Genomic DNA, 19,057 nt, shown 5'->3' with positions numbered 1-19,057 from the left:
AGGTCGCCACCACCCCAACTGGGTGTTAGGGTGACTACAGAGTACAGATCTCATCATCAACTTTCCTTGTTACACTAACAGTGACTTATTTTCACTTAATCTACATTCAACACTCCAGATAAGAAGTGTGAGTAGAGGAAGAACAGTCTTACCTCATAGTTATCCTTCAGTCATACATCCCCACAGTATCTATAAAAAGAACACAAAACAGAAATGAATTTAATGAATAATAGTGAGTTAAGAATCGTATTCAATTATAATTAGTCAATGAAAATATTAGACCATAAACAGTCTATTATAATATCTATTAGAATATATCCATTCACTCCTGCTATAAGAAACAGCTCAAACGTCTAAGAAAGATCTTTATTTAGGCTTTAAATTGATTTACAACCCATAAAAAAAATACAAACAAGGAAAGAAATACATCAAGTGATCGTCAAAATATCCAGATTGTATACAGTCTTTGAAGTAGAGGTGATAGGTTGGGGGAAAGTTTGTGGTTTTGTTTTCCTTAGTAACACCGGGGGTCCCTCGGTGATGCCATCACCAAAAAGAAAGTCTGTATGGATGGGAAGGAAGGAAGGTTGCACATTGGGAGGGAATATACAGTAGATTATAAAAACGGCAGATTCACAAAATTAAATCCCACTTCCTTAAAACAAAACGGGGGTTATTCAAGTGACGCAACAGCCATATGGAGAATGTAAAACAGTTAAGAATTGATGTATACATGCTTAATACTCAAGATGTTAACACGACAAAGAGTACATGAGTTTCCAGTAATCACCCATTTTCATCAATTGGAAAAATACCTGAATATTTCTGTATTGGAAAAAATTAAAATGGTGGTAAATGTACTACTAAGTCAAATGAATATCCGCATGACATGGTGTTTAAAACAAAAGGTCAAGAATCTGAGCACTAAGTACATGTAAAGAAAAAAAATGTTTGCTCACACCTTATTAATTCTGAAGTAACATACTGCATCAAAAGAAGCCCATTCTCAACTTAGTTATAATGGAGTATGGGAATCGAAAGTGTTTTCCTACAGCCCTGTACCGAGCCGGACACCATCATGCTAGTGGGATAGCTGTATGACCTAATACTCAACCCTCCCTATCCACGTCCCTAGCATTCGATGGGAAATGCCCTTCTCATCTCTCAAACTTCCCATCAAATAGTCAATGCGTAACGATGAATGAGCATTTACACACTACTGAAGCAACAGAAACATGGGGTTGTGTAAATACTGTTAAATAGTTTGTATTTAGTGTGTCAAATCCTGTGTGATGGAGCCACTTGTGTTACACCTCTACAGACATACGTTTGGTCAAGTGACTGAGGAGTTTAAACAAATCAGCTAATTCAAAATGGCTGATGTGCGAGACATCACTGTTTCACAGACTTGGCATAGGGAGTTGTCTAACTCAAACTGACGTTGAGTTAATGCAAACATTTTCTCAATTGCGAAGCATTCCTGCACTACATTTGAATGACATAATGACCCACCACCCAAACATGCATATAGACACACATTGAGACAATTATCCCTCACTTCCATCTTTAAATGAGCAGTGGATGTGGCTGGTGAGGAATTACATGAGGACTGCAAGCATGTGGTGTTGGACTTATGAAAAAGCATGAGGTAGTGATCAGAGTTAGGAGCTCTGTATTTAACACAGTTGTTCAGGCCATGGGTAAAAAAAAAACCCCAGCTGAGACCACTGCCTTTCTGTACTTTCCTACGGAGCAGCAAGAGGAACTGCCCCTCCCTACCTTCAGGCTATGCTCAAACCCTACACCTCAACCAGAGTACTCAGTTACGCCACCTCTGGTTTCTTGGCCCTCCCACCCCTACAGGAGGGCCAGTCAAAGCTCTTCTCTGTCCTGGCACCCCGACGCTGGAACCAGCTTCCCCCTGAAGCTAGGACAGCAGAGTCCCTGCCCATACTCCTCACCCCAAAAAATATATATTACAAAATAATTGACGTTCGTGAACTAACACCGACTTTGCTGATAGCTACTTTATTGGAGAAAAATGTACTTACTATGACTGAGATGCGGTGGTGCCACCTAGCTATCTTAAGATGAACGCACTAACTAAGTCGCTCTGGATAAGAGAGTCTGCTAAATGACTAAAATGTAAAATGTATGAGAGACTGCATAGGTCTCCAAAAGAGTACATCAGCATCAGAACATCAACTGTCTGCAATTCGCCCTTATCATTACAAGCCACCAATTCATACAGTAAAACGTGGCTCTAGAGCTAGGTAGACCGTGGCAGACAGTTATGAGCAACCCCAGACCCAAGAGTGAAATGTCAGGGGTCCCCTTATTCTGTTAGCCTCGTGTGACAGGAAGGCGGGCTTCACACGGCTGTCAACTAGGTGAGAGGTCACTAAGCTCAGATGAACACTACTAGCTCACGCCTCTCTCTCTCTCCACACTGCCTCTGTCTGGATACACACACTCTACAGGAGACAGCCCTTACCCAAAACGTTAAAAAGCAAGCGGTAATTGAGAGCCGCCATGAAGAGCAAACCATGGGAATCATTTGTAGAGCTAACATTAGCTCTGTGACACTCCGCAGAAAGGAAAATAAAAACACCAGAAACAAATGGACAAACTAAATCTGTAGCTTTCTTTCGAAACGCATCTGGGTTTAACGTGCAGGTGTGGCTGCACTGTGGGGGGGTGGAGTATGAGTTCAGTTTAAGGGGGGTGTGGTGACGGGGGAGAGGAAGGGGTAGTGAGGCGATGGTGGGTCGTCAGGACTCCTCGGTTCCCGAGTCGTCTTCGTCGTAGCAGCAGTCCTCGTCATCATTCTCGTCTTCGTCCTCCAGGTCCTCGTCGTCATAGTAATCGTCGTAGAAGAGGTTGGAGCCCTCGTCGGGGGGCGGGGCGCGTGTGCGGACGCAATACTCTGCCAGGGTAGTGGGCACCTTCACGCCGTCGCGCTCAGCGTCTGCTTTGGTGGCGTGGACCTGCTTCCTGTTAAGAGACAGGGAAGAGACATGGTGAGAGCTGGATAACAGGGACATCAGTTAACTGTGGAGGTGGTAAAGTGTGTATCTGATGGATTGAGTATAATCTCTGTTCTCACCCTTAATATGTGTGTGCCTACATAATGATCATGTCGCTCTCTCTGTGCCTGGCCTTGCTCTTTGTGTGGACCATATGATCCATCTGTGCACACTGTCCCTGTGTGTGTGTGTGTGTGCGCGAGCACCCACCTGATGATCTCTGCGTACTCTCTGTCCTTGCCCTTGCTGTCTCTCCACTTGCGGTACATGACGGAGGCGTCCACGTTGGCTGGGGAGAAGGTGTTGGGCTCGTTGAGCAGAGAGATCACACTCAGCAGGATCGTCCTAAGAGGAAGAGAGAGGGGGGGAGAGGAAGAGAGACAGTGAAGGAACAGAAAGAGCGAGGGAGAGATGGAAAGGAGTCAACACCAGGGTTATTAGAGGCAAGGCAACCAATCAGCTAAGTCAATTTGCTCCTGCGGTGGCTGATTGATCTCAGACAGTTCTGACAGCAGCTAATCTGACACACTGGGATGGATGGACACAACAGACACTATTGTTTGTTGTAGGGGTGTGAACGTTTAAACGTATAAATGACATTGGGATCGTTAACGTTTAGACAAAATCCCCAACCGAAAAACTTTTTCACACAGGGCAGTTATCACATAACTACTACTAACAGGTCCTGATCATCATCATAAAGTGACACATTTAAATGTAACAAATACCTAATGCAACAATGCTGTAACATTAGGAGGAGATAAGCATCTTTCAAATGATTTACCACAGATATAAAGTGCTCCGCACGTCAACGTCGTTGGAAAAATGGCAGAGTGAGACAGGGAAGTGACAGCAGCAAAGTATTGTATGACAATACTGAGAAGTTAAAATGAGAAGGAGGTGAGTTGAGCTGCAGTGGCAGTACATGTGCAATGCTTAACCATATGAAAGGGACAGAGTGAGAAAATCACACCGCTGATTACAGTTGATATGCAGCCATTGTCAATGGTAGAGGATGTCGGCTTCACTGCCGTGACTGCATATCTAGAACAAGACGCCGTGTCAAAAAGCGGTGACGGCCTGGATGATGATGGCCTTGCTCCGCAAGTACAAAGCGCGAGCTCTCAAACACCATACATGGCGTTAACAACAGATTGTTGGACATCTATGAACACGTTGTCATACATCACTGCAACGAGCCATCACATTGATGAGAAGTGGAACATTAAGTCCCGTCTACTGAGGTCATGGAGGAGAGGGCCCCAGAGAACCTAAAATAGCATTAACTACAATCATTGCTGAGTGGGAGACAGCAGTGAGATGAGCGCCATCTAGTAAGTAGCCAGGACTGTGGTAGATTGAACTGCATTGCACCCTAGCGGTCATAAGCAGTATAATATTTGAATTGTGAATTTGTCATTTTATGATTTTTTCTTATTGCTTAAACGTTAAAAATAATGTCAGTTTAAACAATAAGAACAATTGCACATTTGTCACATCCTTAGTTTGTTGTCGTGCTCAGGGGAAGTCTAAACCTGGCTAATAAACTAAAGAAGACAGGTCCACTGATAAAATGGTGTGCTGTGTTGTAGCTTAGGAAAATGTCACCTCAGAACTCAACATAGCGGAGACGAAGGTAGTCAAAACGTGTGATATGACTGTGTACACAGCATTCTCGCTCCACTCCAACTTTTTCACACCCGTAGTGTCTCTCTGGGCAAAGACACGTGAGGCTATTTTTAATTGACTGTAGTTGCCGCGCTGCCGAGGAGATCCAATGTAGTAATTATATATCCTGCTATGTCTGTGACAGTGTGTCTGTGTGTCGTAATATATGTGAGTGAGCGAGAAATATAAAGAAAATAAAATTGGAGACAACGGAAACAAGTAAATGGAATGAAATCAACGTGTGTAAAAAAAATAAGTGTTTGATAAATTCCACATTTATACTAACAGTCAACCACATTTCAAAGATGATGAAAAGGGGTGTAGTGAGAGAATGATCATTGTGTGAGGGAGAGAAAGAGGTGTTGTGTATGGGGTACCTGACGTTCTGTGTGGGGTTCCATCTCTCAGAAGCCAGTTCTCCACTCTGGGGGTCGTCCACAGGGGGGTGCAGGATGGAGATACATACGTCCCCGTTCTACAGAAACACGCACGTCAGTTACCAACAATACATTAACCATCTATAAAAACGCACTACCTAGGCCATCGCTAAATCATATGATAGCAGCAGAGTCTGAAAACATTCTAATAGAAGATGACAAATTAAAGCTATCAAGAGACAAAAGGGACATTGGACTATTATGTAGGGGAAAAGCCTAAACAAAAGAGGTGATTGAGTAACAATGACAGTGTTGTTCTGTCTCTTACCTCATAGATGTTAGGGTGCCACATCTTGGTGAGGAAGCGGAAGGCCGGAGGAGAGTAGGGATAGTCGATGGGGAACTTGATCCGAGCCTGAGAGAAGAGGAAGAAGTGCACACCAATTAGTGATGCAAGAGGCAGAGGCCTCTTGGTGTAAAAGAATATACCTCTGGTCAAATGCCTAGTCATGACTACTTTATTTAGGCCCGTCTTAGCTTGGTACCAGACCAGTACGTGCTTTAGCCAACTCCCCTATGTTGTCATGCCATAGACATTGGAGTGGAGGCTACCTTTCTACCTACTCTCACTTATGTCGTTGAAAACAGCTCTCTCACAATGATAACCAGCTTAATAAAAACGGGTGAATAGGCCTAGTTAGAGTTCTCCATCTCTTTTACCACGGACCGACTGACGGATATGGAATCTCCTGGTTAATTGACTCCAGAGCTTGGTGTTTAACAGCAAACAGACAGACAAGCTGAAAAGCTGAGGATATTCTAACCTCTATTATAAATGTAATCCAAAGCTGATATGTGGTGATACTGTGTCTGCGCTGTAGTAAGTAGTAAGGATCATCTAGCCAACACAACATTAAATACAGATCGTGGTTTTGACACACACACCATAATTCCCAGTGCCGAGTAGAGCATGGTACCCCTCCCATTCCTCCGAGGCTCAGGGTTCGCCAGTGGGGGTCGTTCTTTACCTCTCACACATAAACTAATGACAAAAGGCAGAAACACACACCACTCACAGATCCTGCTGATCCCCCCTCTGCCACACCCTGCCCACACTCTCCCACATTTGCTGATTCGGCACGGTCAGCTGGCGCACACCATGCTGAGCCAACTGCCACGAGGGGAAGCGGGTGGGGGCTGGGTGTGTGTCTGTGTGTGTTGGGGAGGGAGGAAACATGTACTAGGGGTGGGGGGTGGGGGGGTTGTGCACAAACTCCACACGAGGCAATGCCTTCCCTAACATTACACTGTTATTTAGGCCTAATGCTGATTGCATTGTACAAGGCAGTAGTGACTAGTAAATTGAACAGGAAGACGTTGCCATATCTACCAGTTCCATACAACAACAAGCCCAGAGTGGAAAACCTGACAGGCATAATAGAACCCTGATTGCTTTTAAAGTCTGGGGCCATGCCTCCAAACTGGCTCGGGTCCAGAATGACTGGGGGTCACGCCAACATTACACATACAGACAGCGAGAGAGACAGGCAACAACAGCCTTGTAGCTTACATGTAGCTTACATCCAGCTAGCATAGTAGTCAGTGAGGACCAGGTGTAACGCAGAGGGATATTTAAGCTCCGTAAGGTGAGCTGAGTGCAATATTCAAGCAATCAGCTTATTAAAAGAAGGTATTGCATTTCACCATGTGGCTTATAGAAGGCCTTTAACACTTTCTCTGCCCACATAGAGCCACAACATGGATCTCAATAATAATAAAACCTCATACCACAGAGCTTCTAAACCCAGAGGCGCAACATTAATTTTATTGAAATCTAAAAAGGCACAACCTAGATTCGAGCCAATGTCTTAAGTAGTTGAACATGTTATTACACCAACCTCGTGAAAGTGACAATGTTTTATTGGTCAAAAATAACTTTAGCAGTGCCTTTGATTTAACAGCCTGCACATACGCAGTTTGGTGCGAGACAACGGTTAGACCCGATGACATGTTTCTGTACGAGCTTAGCTAGCCAACGTCGCCATTACGTCACCTAGAAGTGTGATTGTTATTGGATAAGCAGTTTTACCCCATCTTCATACTGTACTGTCTTTGGTCATACTCTGCCCAAAATAGCACAAAGACACACCAAACCAACATAACTAAAGGGCTTTATTTATTTGCATGAGTTAAATAAAACATAGAAAATGGCTGATCCAGGCTTAGTTTGAAAGAGCGAAAGATAAGGAAAACAGGAAAGGGAGCGGTGGAAAGGAGGGTCTGTCCTCCAGAGAGCACTGCCTTGGCACTGCCGCCCTGCATGCCACTCACACAGCCCATGGCAGGCAGGCTGCACTCACAGGCAGGGAGGGAGGGGGGAAACTTTCCATGGCAGCAGAGAGAGCTGAAACCACTGAATTGCATGCAAAACTGACACCAAGCCCAGTGACGGAGCGACACACACACAGACCAAGAGACAGAGCGAGAGAGAGAGCGCAGTGGAATGTGACTGGGCTTAAAAAGCTGGCCTTGCTCACGCCCTCTGCTGCACTGTGCCTACTGCCTACCTCATTAAGAGCATCTCAAGGAGGAGCCAAACAAACAAGAGGAGGCTCAGAATAAGGACATTAGCTCCATTTCCCTCCCTAATTCTTAACTCTACACACACACTCCCTCTCTCTTCTATAAATATCCCCTGCATGCCTGCAAGCCTCAACTGTCTCTCATATCACATAGCCATGCCACACAGCGACACACCCTAACCCATAGCTCCTCAGTGCACACCCAGCCTCTCCTCCCCTCTCCTGGCTGCTCAGCTCCATGTCTCTTTGAAGTGAGGCTCTCCTGAGAGCCCTGTGGAAACAAGCGGCAGCTGCTTTTAAGTATCACCCAGTCACAGGTACAGAACTGGGAGGATGTGTTGCTGCTTTAGTCAGCCAGGCAGAAGGAGAAGCAGCTGGAGCAGGGAAAACAGGATTTCTAGAGCAGAACTGCTAGGCTCAGCATCTACCTAGTAACCTACCGAGCCCATGTTTGTTTGAACATGCTATCCCCTGCTCTCTTGCAACACTCTCCTTGTAATAGGATCTGAACAGAGTTAAAGTGATGCTCCACAGCTTTGGTATAATTTCAGCCAGTAGTTTTGAAAGTAGTGCTGATGAGCCAAAATGGGTCCCCGTTTCGGATGACACACTACGTCATCCATTTTGTATGACACACACATCCTTATTTTTTGTGTGCAATTCGTATGATGATATGTTACGAATTCCATTTGTAAATGCTTAAGATCCCAGACTGCATCGTTAAGAGTTTACGTGGTTAAAAGGTGAAACAATTTATGGCAATGAAGAATAAGCCAGATACATATTCTACTCTTTTAAAATCTCTTTCTTGGATGATGACCTGAACACTTGTGTGGCGAAGCCAGTCAGGGAGAACAAACACACCTTGTGGAGGGAGGCTGGAATCAAGGCAAAGTAAACCAGGTCAGCTAAAACAGCCTAAACCCTAACAGAACTAATCATTATGTTCTTCTCCCAACGCACCACCTTCCCCTGTCTGCCGACCCCCTTCTACCAGTCCCCAGGCGCTCTCTTTCTCTCTATTCTCCCTTGGATTCTCTCTCTCTCATTCCCTCTCTCCTGGCTGCTCTACAGAGTGTGAATGAAAAGAGGAATGTGTCCTTGAGAACAGCAGTGCGCCGCACACATGCATATATACACGTGTTGTAGACTAGAATGTGAGAGAGGTGCTGTAGATTATCCTGCCCAGACCCACCAGGGTCCTGCCTCATTAACAGAACCTTTTCAGTGCGGGGGAGGGGAGGAGGAGAAAGAAGTACAGGCCCAGTACACTACACCAGAACCACTGTCAAGACTGAACGGCGGTCCACTTCAAACACAATTTGCCTAATTAGAGGCTGCCAACAAACTTGACACAATGAGGAGGGCCTGCCAAAACCCAGACCTTTAGTATTGGAAAAAGACAATGCAGCTGTGCTGCACAAATATTCTACTATTAGGCTCACTGAGAAAAGAGTGAACTAAATTTACTGTGGACCAAGGCACCAAGCATTATTCAACCTTTTCTGATTCAAAGCATTACTGGTAGGCCTAATTCCCATGGAAGTAGGCAAAATTAGTGATTTATCCATGTAGGGGAAACATTGGATTTGCAACCTGATTCAGTCCAGCAATATCTGGAAATACGCTAAACTAGCCCAATGTTGGCCTATTTCTGAAAAAAGCAAAAGCTGAAACAGGCTGCCTATCAATGGCGCCCAGTTCTCTTAGTAGGACATCAGCCCAGGCTAGGGACGTGTAAGCACACGATCATGATTAGGCTGACTGTTGGAAGGTGTACTGTCTGACTCTACCTCTAAATGGGCCCCCATTCACTTCATGGCATTCTCGCTTTTCACAGGGCCCCCAGGGGCCCAGCCCGAGCGGGGCCAGGAATGGCACTGCCTCGCTCTCCCTTTATCTATTTTTCTCGCTCCTACTCCCAGCTCTTATTTCTGTGTGACAGAGCCAGGCAGCCAGAGGGGGAAACATGACTCCAGCAGCCCAGGAAGGACAGCCTAGCCCAGCCCTGTGCAGGCCTCCTCCTCCTCCCCTCCAGTCACCAGCCTGAGGCCAGGAGACTGGCACCACATTAACAGCCAGGTTCTGAATACGGAGTGTCTCAATTGACTGTCAATGTTACATTACATCACGTCATGTTACGTTGAACGAAACTAGTGTGCTCTCCACTTTGTGAAGCAGGGTTTGCATTTCTCAACCATACCAAGTGTGGTTCCCGTCACCCTCATCAGTGCTGACATTCCACTGACCCCAGGCTCTTAACACTGTCGTGGCATAGGCTTAAGCTTCGCTTACTTCTAAGATATTTTCTAGCTAGTGTAACTCGTGGCGGAAATCTCACGCTTCAACATGTAGATGACCTCATGGTTGAGGAAGTGTATGTATGATGTCACTCAAAAGGAAGTAGCTGAGCTAGAGCTATTCCTCGTCATGACAGCCTTTGAACTCCAAGCAAAACATAATGCACATCTCAAAGCTGAAAAGCTCTGTTGTTAAAAGAAATAAGGGGGCTGTCTTTGGCCTACTCTGCTTGAGGGATGTGTTGTTGACTATGAGAGTGAAGGGCTGGCTGGCTGGGTGTCGTAGTGGAAGGTTGCCAGGGACAGCTAAGCTAATAGGATTGCTGGTGTGTCAATGAAGGGTTGGGGAGGACAATGTAGTCCCCAAGAAGAAGAGAGAATATGAAGAGGGAGGGAGGTGACAAAGTGATTATGTATAAAATACTGGGTCTTGATGGAGAGAGCAGATCTCCCCTGAGCCCTGAGCTTCCAGCCCAGGCAGCGGTCATTCTGCCCTCTGGCCCTGCCAGGACAAATTCTCTGGCCAGGTGACTTGGCTCCTCGTCCGTGTCCCAGGGTCACCCCAGACCAGGCTGCAGTGCTGCTGCCACCGTGTCACTAGGCATCAGGCTGCAGGCCCTAGCACTGCTGAAAACAAATCTAATTTTATTTGTCACATGCGCCGAATACAACAGCTGTAGACCTGACCGTGAAATGCTTACTTACAAGCCCTTAACCAACAATGCAGTTAAGAAAAATAAGAGTTAAGAAAATATTTACTAAATAAACAAAAGTAAAAAATATATATAAAAAAAAGTTAACAATAACAAGGCTATATACAGGGGGTACCGAGTCAATGTGCGGGGGTACAGATTAGCCGAGGTAATTGAGGTAATATGTTGGTAGAGGGAAAGGGACAATGCACAGATAATAAAACAGCGAGGGGGGGTTCAATGCAAATAGTCTGGGTAGCCATTTGATTAACTGTTCAGCAGTCTTATGGCTTGGGGGTAGAAGCTGTTAAGGAGCCTTTTGGACCTAGACTTGGCGCTCTGGTACCGCTTGCCGTGCGATAGCAGAGAGAACAGTCTATGACTAGGGTGGCTGGAGTCTTTGACAATTTTTAGGGCCTTCCTCTGACACCGCCTGGTATAGAGGTCCTGGATGGCAGAAAGCTTGGCCCCAGTGATGTACTGGGCCGTACGCACTACCCTCTCTAGCGCCTTGCAGTTGGATGCCGAGCAGTTGCCATACCAGGCAGTGATGCAACACGTCAGGATGCTCTCGATGGTGCAGCTGTATAACTTTTTGAGGATCTGAGGACCCATGCCAAATATTTTCAGTCTCCTGAGGGGGAATAGGCATTGTCGTGCCCTCTTCACGACTGTCTTGGTGTGTTTGGACCATGATCGTTTTGCTCCCCAATTTCGTGACATCCAATTGGTAGTTACAGTCTACCAATTGGTAGACACTGCCAAGCCGCACTGCTTCTCGACACACTGCTCGCTTAACCCGGAAGCCAGCGGCACCAATGTGTTGGAGGAAACACTGTCCAACACGCGACCGAAGTCAGCTTGCAGGCGCCCGGCCCACCACAAGGAGTCATTAGAGCGCGATGGGACAAGGAAATCAAGGCCGGCCAAACCCTCCCGTAACCCGGACGATACTGGGCCAATTGTGCACCGCCTCATGGGTCTCCTGGTCACGGCCGGCTGTGACACAGCCTGTGATCGAACCCGGGGCTGTAGTGATGTCTCAAGCACTGCGATGCAGTGTCTTAGACCGCTGTGCCACTCGGGAGACAGGACCATGATAGTTTGTTGGTGATATGGACACCAAGGAACTTGAAGCTCTAGACCTGCTCCACAACAGACCCGTCGATGTGAATGGGGGCGTGCTCGGCCCTCCTTTTCCTGTAGTCTACAATCATCTCCTTTGGCTTGATCACGTTGAGGGAGAGGTTGTTGTCCTGGCACCACACTGTCAGGTCTCTAACCTCTTCCCTATAGGCTGTCTCATTGTTGTCGGTGATCAGGCCTACCACCGTTGTGTCGTCGGCAAACAATGGTGTTGGAGTCGTGCTTGGCCACGCAGTTGTGGTTGAACAGGGAGTGCAGGAGGGGACTAAGCACGCACCCAAGGGGCCCCCGTGTTGAGGATCAACGTGGCAGATGTTGCCTACCCTTACCACCTGGGGGCGGCCCATCAGGAAGTCCAGGATCCAGTTGCAGAGGGAGGTGTTTAGTCCCAGGGTCCTTAGCTTAGTGATGAGCACCTTAAAAGTGGCAGCTCTACCCTTTAGCTCGGTGCGGATATTGCCTGTAATCCATGGCTTCTGGTTGGGGTATGTACGTACGGTCACTGTGGGGACGACGTCATCAACGCACTTATTGATGAATCCGGTGACTGATGTGGTATACTCCTCAATGCCATCGGATGAATCCCGGAACATATTCCAGTCTGTGCTAGTAAAACAGTCCTGTAGCTTAGCATCTGCATCATCTGACATTTTATTCATTTAGCAGACGCTCTTATCCAGAGCGACTTACAGGAGCAATTAGGGTTAAGTGCCTTGCTTAAGGGCACAGACAGATTTTTCACCTAGTCGGCTCGGGGACTAGAACCAGCGACCTTTCGGTTACTGGCACAACGCTCTTACCCACTAAGCTACCTGACCACTTCCATATTGAGCGAGTCACTGGTACTTCCTGCTTTAGTTTTAGCTTGTAAGCAGGGATCAGGAGGATAGAATTATGGTCAGATTTGCCAAAAGGAGGGTGAGGGAGAGCTTTGTACGAGTCTCTGTGCGTGGAGTAAAGGTGGACTAGAGTTTCCTTCCCACAGGGTAGTTGTGTGATCCAGCAAAGAGTGTTTGGCCATGGCAAATACAGGTAAAAGTCAGTAAATTAGAATATTTTGAAAAACTTGATTTATTTCAGTAATTGCATTCAAAAGGTGTAACTTGTACATTATATTTATTCATTGCACACAGACTGATGCATTCAAATGTTTATTTCATTTAATTTTGATGATTTGAAGTGGCAACAAATGAAAATCCAAAATTCCGTGTGTCACAAAATTAGAATATTGTGTAAGGGTTACATTTTGAAGACACCTGGTGCCACAAACTAATCAGCTGATTAACTCAAAACACCTGCAAAGGGCTTTAAATGGTCTCTCAGTCCAGTTCTGAAGCCTACACAAACATGGGGAAGACTTCAGATTTGACAGCTGTCCAAAAGGCGACCATCGACACATTGCACAAGGAGGGAAAGACACAAAAGGTTATTGCAGAAGAGGCTGGCTGTTCTCAGAGCTCTGTGTCCAAACACATTAATAGAGAGGCAAAGGGAAGGAAAAACTGTGGTCAGAAAAAGTGTACAAGTGATAGGGATCACCGCGCCCTAGTCAAGATTGTGAAAAAAAAACCATTCAAAAATGTGGGGGAGATTCACAAGGAGTGGACAGCTGCTGGAGTCAGGGCTTCAAGATCCACCACCAAGAGACGCTTGAAAGACATGGGTTTCAACTGCCGCATACCTCGTGTCAAGCCACTGTTGACCAAGAAACAGCGCGAAAAGCGTCTCACCTGGGCTAAGGAAAAAAAAGAGCTGGACTGCTGCTGAGTGGTCTAAAGTCATGTTTTCTGACGAAAGCAAATTTTGCATTTCCTTTGGAAATCGAGGTCCCAGAGTCTGGAGGAAGACAGGAGAGGCACAGGATCCACGTTGCCTGAAGTCTAGTGTAAAGTTTCCACCATCAGTGATGGTTTGGGGTGCCATGTCATCTGCTGGTGTCGGTCCACTCTGTTTCCTGAGATCCAGGGTCAACGCAGCCGTCTACCAGCAAGTTTTAGAGCACTTCATGCTTCCTGCTGCTGACCTGCTCTATGGAGATGGAGATTTCAGGTTCCAACAGGACTTGGCGCCTGCACACAGCGCAAAATCTACCCGTGCCTGGTTTACGGACCATGGTATTTCTGTTCTAAATTGGCCAGCCAACTCCCTGACCTTAGCCCCATAGAAAATCTGTGGGGTATTGTGAAAAGGAAGATGCAGAATGCCAGACCCAACAACGCAGAAGAGTTGAAGGCCACTATCAGAGCAACCTGGGCTCTCATAACACCTGAGCAGTGCCAGAAACTCATCGACTCCATGCCACGCCGCATTAATGCAGTAATTGAGGCAAAAGGAGCTCCAACCAAGTATTGAGTATTGTACATGCTCATATTTTTCATTTTCATACTTTTCAGTTGGCCAACATTTCTAAAAATCCCTTTTTTGTATTAGCCTTAAGTAATATTCTAATTTTGTGACACACGGAATTTTGGATTTTCATTTGTTGCCACTTCAAATCATCAAAATTAAATGAAATAAACATTTGAATGCATCAGTCTGTGTGCAATGAATAAATATAATGTACAAGTTACACCTTTTGAATGCAATTACTGAAATAAATCAAGTTTTTCAAAATATTCTAATTTACTGACTTTTACCTGTATATAAATGAAGACAGAGCTACACATTGGCAATGAATGAGAGGAGTTCCCCCCTAACAATGTCAAGTGTTGAGTAGCCTATTTGGAAATATTATTACTGTATTGTAATTTAGTGTTGTTTGCCCATCTATCATTCATATTTTGTTTGGTCTGGTGACACAGAGGAGTTGCACCCTGACGCAAAATGTGCTGCTCTGGGATTGAATAGGCATACGTCATTGTTTGACTCACTCTTTTCAATAAATAAGTAAAAGCAACATGTCACAGAGGGTTTGTCTAACCTGTATAGATAAGGAGGCTCTTAGTCAGAATGTGGAAACTGGTTTCCTTGAACTTTTCCAACAAACCAATGAGTCACAGGTCTGCTGTGTATTTCACAGCCAAGCATTGCATTCCTGGCCCAACAATTGAATCCCGTACACAGCACCCACAATACACATGTTCCTAGCTAGCACAGTGCAAGCTTAGCCTACTGCACCGCTCAGAAAAGACTGGAAGCAGGTTTCTGAATAAAAAGATAGCTTCCTCTAAGTGTTTCCAATGACATCAACCAATTAGCAGACAATTAGTAGGCCACCCGATTCTGACATTGGTAGTTTCATTAATGAAGATAAAATGTGTTTTCTATTGGGTGATTACAACATAAACTTATTTAAATGTGAGAAGCACTCACTGACATCTGCCTTTTTGAATTCTTTATACTCCAGCTATCTGTATCCCCTCATCTATAAGCCCACAAGAGTGACCAGTTCATCTGCCATCCTTATTGATAATATTTTTACAAATTCTTTGAATAATGTGGCTAATACAGGTATACTTTCTACTGACATTTCTGACCACTTTCCAATATTTTTCACTTCTCTTTGGCAGCTGGAAATGAACAGATGGGAATGATTAGTGACATTAAAGGTAGGATATTTAACAAAAGTAATTGTGAGCACGTTAAGATGTTGATTGATGATATTTCATGGGAAAATGTTTATAATCAGGCCGATGTGGAGTCTGCTTACCAGACTTTTCTTACATCTTTCAATTCTGGAAACCTTGGTTTACAACTGGTCTGAAAAAATCCTCAGTTAAATTATGGCATGAGCAGGAATGTCTTTATGATGTTTCATCTGAGTCATATCACGACATGGTAAAAAAAATACCGTGGTTGGTATTTTTTTGGTATTTTAGCTAACCCTCACCCTTTTATCCCGTACTCCTGAGTGGCGCAGTGGTCTAAGGCACTGCATCGCAGTGCTAACTGTGCCACTAGAGATCCTGGTTCGAATCCAGGCTCTGTCGCAGCCGGCCGCGACCGGGAGACTCATGGGCGGCGCACAATTGGCCCAGCGTCGTCCAGGGTAGGGGAGGGAATGGCCGGCAGGGATGTAGCTCAGTTGATAGAGCATGGCGTTTGCAACGCCAGGGTTGTGGGTTCGATTCCCACTGGGGGCCAGTATAAAAAAATATGTATTCACTAACTCTAAGTCGCTCTGGATAAGAGCGTCTGCTAAATGACTAAAATGTAAAAATGTTATCCTTAACCTAATTCTCCTAGCCTGCTGCCTAAGTTCTCCTAACCTGCTACAAAAAAGTCACTTCTCGTCGTAGCTGTATACTACCTAGTCAAAACCAGAAGAAAAAAGATAAACATTGAGTGTTTACAACCCAAATATCAATGACAAACAATATAGATAGATACTGACACTAGGCTATAATACTGGGTGCTTAGAGTCAAGTTGGACAATGCTCTCCGCTGCTATTGCTTAGCTATGAAAACAAAAGGAACGGGGTTAAGTTTGATGCATTATAGGGACCAGTGGAGGCTGCTGAGGGGAGGACGGCTCATAACAATGAATCTACAATATATTATGAATTAGGTCTGTTTAATTGGTCTTTATCTATTCCAGCCATTATTATGAGCCAGCCTCCACTGGTTCGTATAATGCATCAAACTTAACCCAGTTCCTTTTGTTTTCATAGCTAAGCGATAGCAGCGGCGAGCATTGTCCAACTTGGAAACCATGTGTTTGATGCATTTGATACCATTCCACTAATTCCACTCCAGCATTACCAGGAGCCCGTCCTGCCCAATTAAGGTGCCACCAACCTCCTGTGATAGGAACCTACAATACATTATAAATGAGGTCTGCTTAATTAGTCTTTATCATTATCAGCAGCTGTATATCAATAACGTGTGTTACCAAGTCACTTTAACTCTACCTACATGTAAATATTACCTCAATTATCTCAACTAACCTGTGCCCCCGCACATTGACTCTGTACCGGTACCCCCTGTATATAGCCTCACTAATGTTATTTTACTGCTGCTCTTTAATTATTTGTTTTTTTATTTTTTTACATCTATTTTTTACTTAACACTTATTTTTCTTAAAACTGCGTCGTTGGTTATGGGCTTTTAAGTAAGCGTTTCACTGTAATGTCTACACCTGTTGTATTCGGCGCATGTGACATAAAAATTGATTTGATTTGAGATACATTTCAAACAACCATGGAAAGTAACAATGTGGCTTTGGATGTAATACATTGCGATACATTGTAACAACATGTGCTGGGCAATGATTGCCGAAATTCCAATCAGAAAGAAATCTTGTCACGTTATTGGGAGGTCGTTAGGGTTAAAATATGGACATACATTGACAAACAGGACCAATCTATGAACAATAAAGCAATGGCAACATACAGACAGTTAATTCTGCCTGACTGGCTCACTGGCTACAGTGAGATCATTTGGCAATTTTATTTCCTCAAATTATCTGTTAACATCTGAACATGGTTGTCAGATGTAGTTCAGCTGCACAGGAGGCTGCTGAGGGTAGGATGGCTCAAATGTCCGGAATGGTGTGAATGGAATCACATGGAATCCATGTGTTAGATACCATTCCATTGATTCCATTCCAGCCATTACTATGAGCCCATCCTCCCCAATTAAGGTGCCACCAGCCACCTGTGTTCAACTGGTCAACTCAAGTCAGGAAACTAGGCCAGGTTCGAGGTTGTCAGACAGTTTTCAATAGTTAGGTACGTCACAAACAATAGTGACAAAATATAGCACAATTGTTACCGCCATAACATTTACAGAAGTAATACTGTAGACATGAATTTCTAGTTTTGGACAAGAGTGAACACTGACCAGGCACATATAATCAGTCTGGAGACCCAAGCACATTCGTGCTACGAGGAGAAAAAAACACTGCGACAGTGAGTGATTTGATGGCTGGCTAGCTATCTTGTTAAATATTCAGAATACTCACCTTAAAATAACCTCCCTCGTAGTGAGTATTTGGGGGTCCAAATATTGCAACTTCCCAGTTGTACAAGTCCGATTCGTCCACTAAAGTTATCCTGAACCCTTCAACTGGCTCCTCTTGAAGACTTTTCATTTCTAGCATGAGTGCTTTTTGGGAACTGGCTACATGATGATGTCCATGCTGAGCCATATTCCGCGACGATTTGTTTAAAATACCTATCTAGAGCTTTTTAGATAAAAGGTAGCTAGCTAGCTAGCTAGCTACTTCAACCACCCTCCCAGAAACCTTTTGATTGTTCACTCGTTTCCCCTCACAAAAACTCTACAATTCTCCGCTGTTATTACGTTTGCGTTCGGTTCTCTTCCACTGTGATCGAACAAACCCGTAAATCTCTCGATTACAACCAACCCAAACCTAGCTTGCTAGCACTTCTCGCGAATCTGTTGTTGATCTACCCCTGGCGGCCAACGGGACGTGTCCTCATTGACTCGAAGACAGATTTGAGCGACGGAAATTTTAATAGTCAAAGTAAACCAGAAATCACAAACGAACGACTGTCCGACAGAGTAGGGAAAGATCTCCCCTCCTCAGTCTTAATTCACTACAGCAGCTGCTTCACCGTGTCGCAACTAAAGTCGCTCAAGCTGGTCCCACAAAGCTTGAAGCCCTGAGCAGTGCTAGCAAAGCTTTCTGGGAATTGAAGTTAGGACACAGAGCCTCCAAATTATACTGAAGAAAAATAAAAACGCAACATGTAAAGTGTTGGTCCCATGTTTCATGAGCTGAACTAAAAGATCCCAGAAATGTTCCATACGCACAAAAAGCTTATTTCTCTAAAATGTTGTGCACAAATTTGTTTACATCCATGTTAGTGAGCATTTCATCTTTGCCAAAATAATCCATACACTTGACAGGTGTGGCATATCAAAAAACGGATTAAACAGCATGATCATTACACAGGTGTACCTTGTGCTGGGGACAATAAAAGGCCACTCTAAAATGTGCAGTTTTGTCACACAACACAATGCCACAGATGTCTCAAGTTTTGAGGGTGCGTGCAATTGGCATGCTGACTGCAGGAATGTCCACCAGAGAATTGAATGTTAATTTCTCTACCAACATCATTTTAGAGAATTTGGCAGTATGTCCAACCGGCCTCACAAACGCAGACCACATGTAACCACACCAGCCCAGGACCTCCACATCCGGCTTCTTCACCTGTGGGATCATCTGAGGAGAGGGAGGGGGGTGCTGACGAGTATTTCTGTCTGTAATAAAGCCCTTTTATGTGGGGGAAACTCATTATGATTGGCTGGGCCTAGCTCCCCAGTGGGTGGGCCTGGCTTCCTAGAGGGTGGGCCTATGCA

The 19,057-nt window shown here is 44.9% G+C and overlaps 1 protein-coding gene across 1 annotated transcript; it reads right to left on the bottom strand.

Annotated features, from left to right (window-relative positions):
* Positions 1-2,623: 2,623 nt before the first annotated feature.
* On the bottom strand, positions 2,624-18,370 carry LOC121533498 (ubiquitin-conjugating enzyme E2 R2). The gene is made up of 5 exons (XM_041839485.2): positions 17,694-18,370; positions 5,400-5,486; positions 5,072-5,169; positions 3,237-3,371; positions 2,624-2,994 (listed from the first exon to the last, which is right to left on the bottom strand). Exons 1-5 carry the CDS (start codon positions 17,877-17,879, stop codon positions 2,772-2,774), a joined length of 729 nt encoding a protein of 242 aa, XP_041695419.2. The 5' UTR covers positions 17,880-18,370; the 3' UTR covers positions 2,624-2,771.
* Positions 18,371-19,057: the final 687 nt, after the last annotated feature.

Source organism: Coregonus clupeaformis, chromosome 20 (assembly GCF_020615455.1).
Source record: "Coregonus clupeaformis isolate EN_2021a chromosome 20, ASM2061545v1, whole genome shotgun sequence".
Lineage (NCBI taxonomy): Eukaryota > Metazoa > Chordata > Actinopteri > Salmoniformes > Salmonidae > Coregonus > Coregonus clupeaformis.
This window is presented reverse-complemented; position numbering and strand designations above follow the sequence as displayed.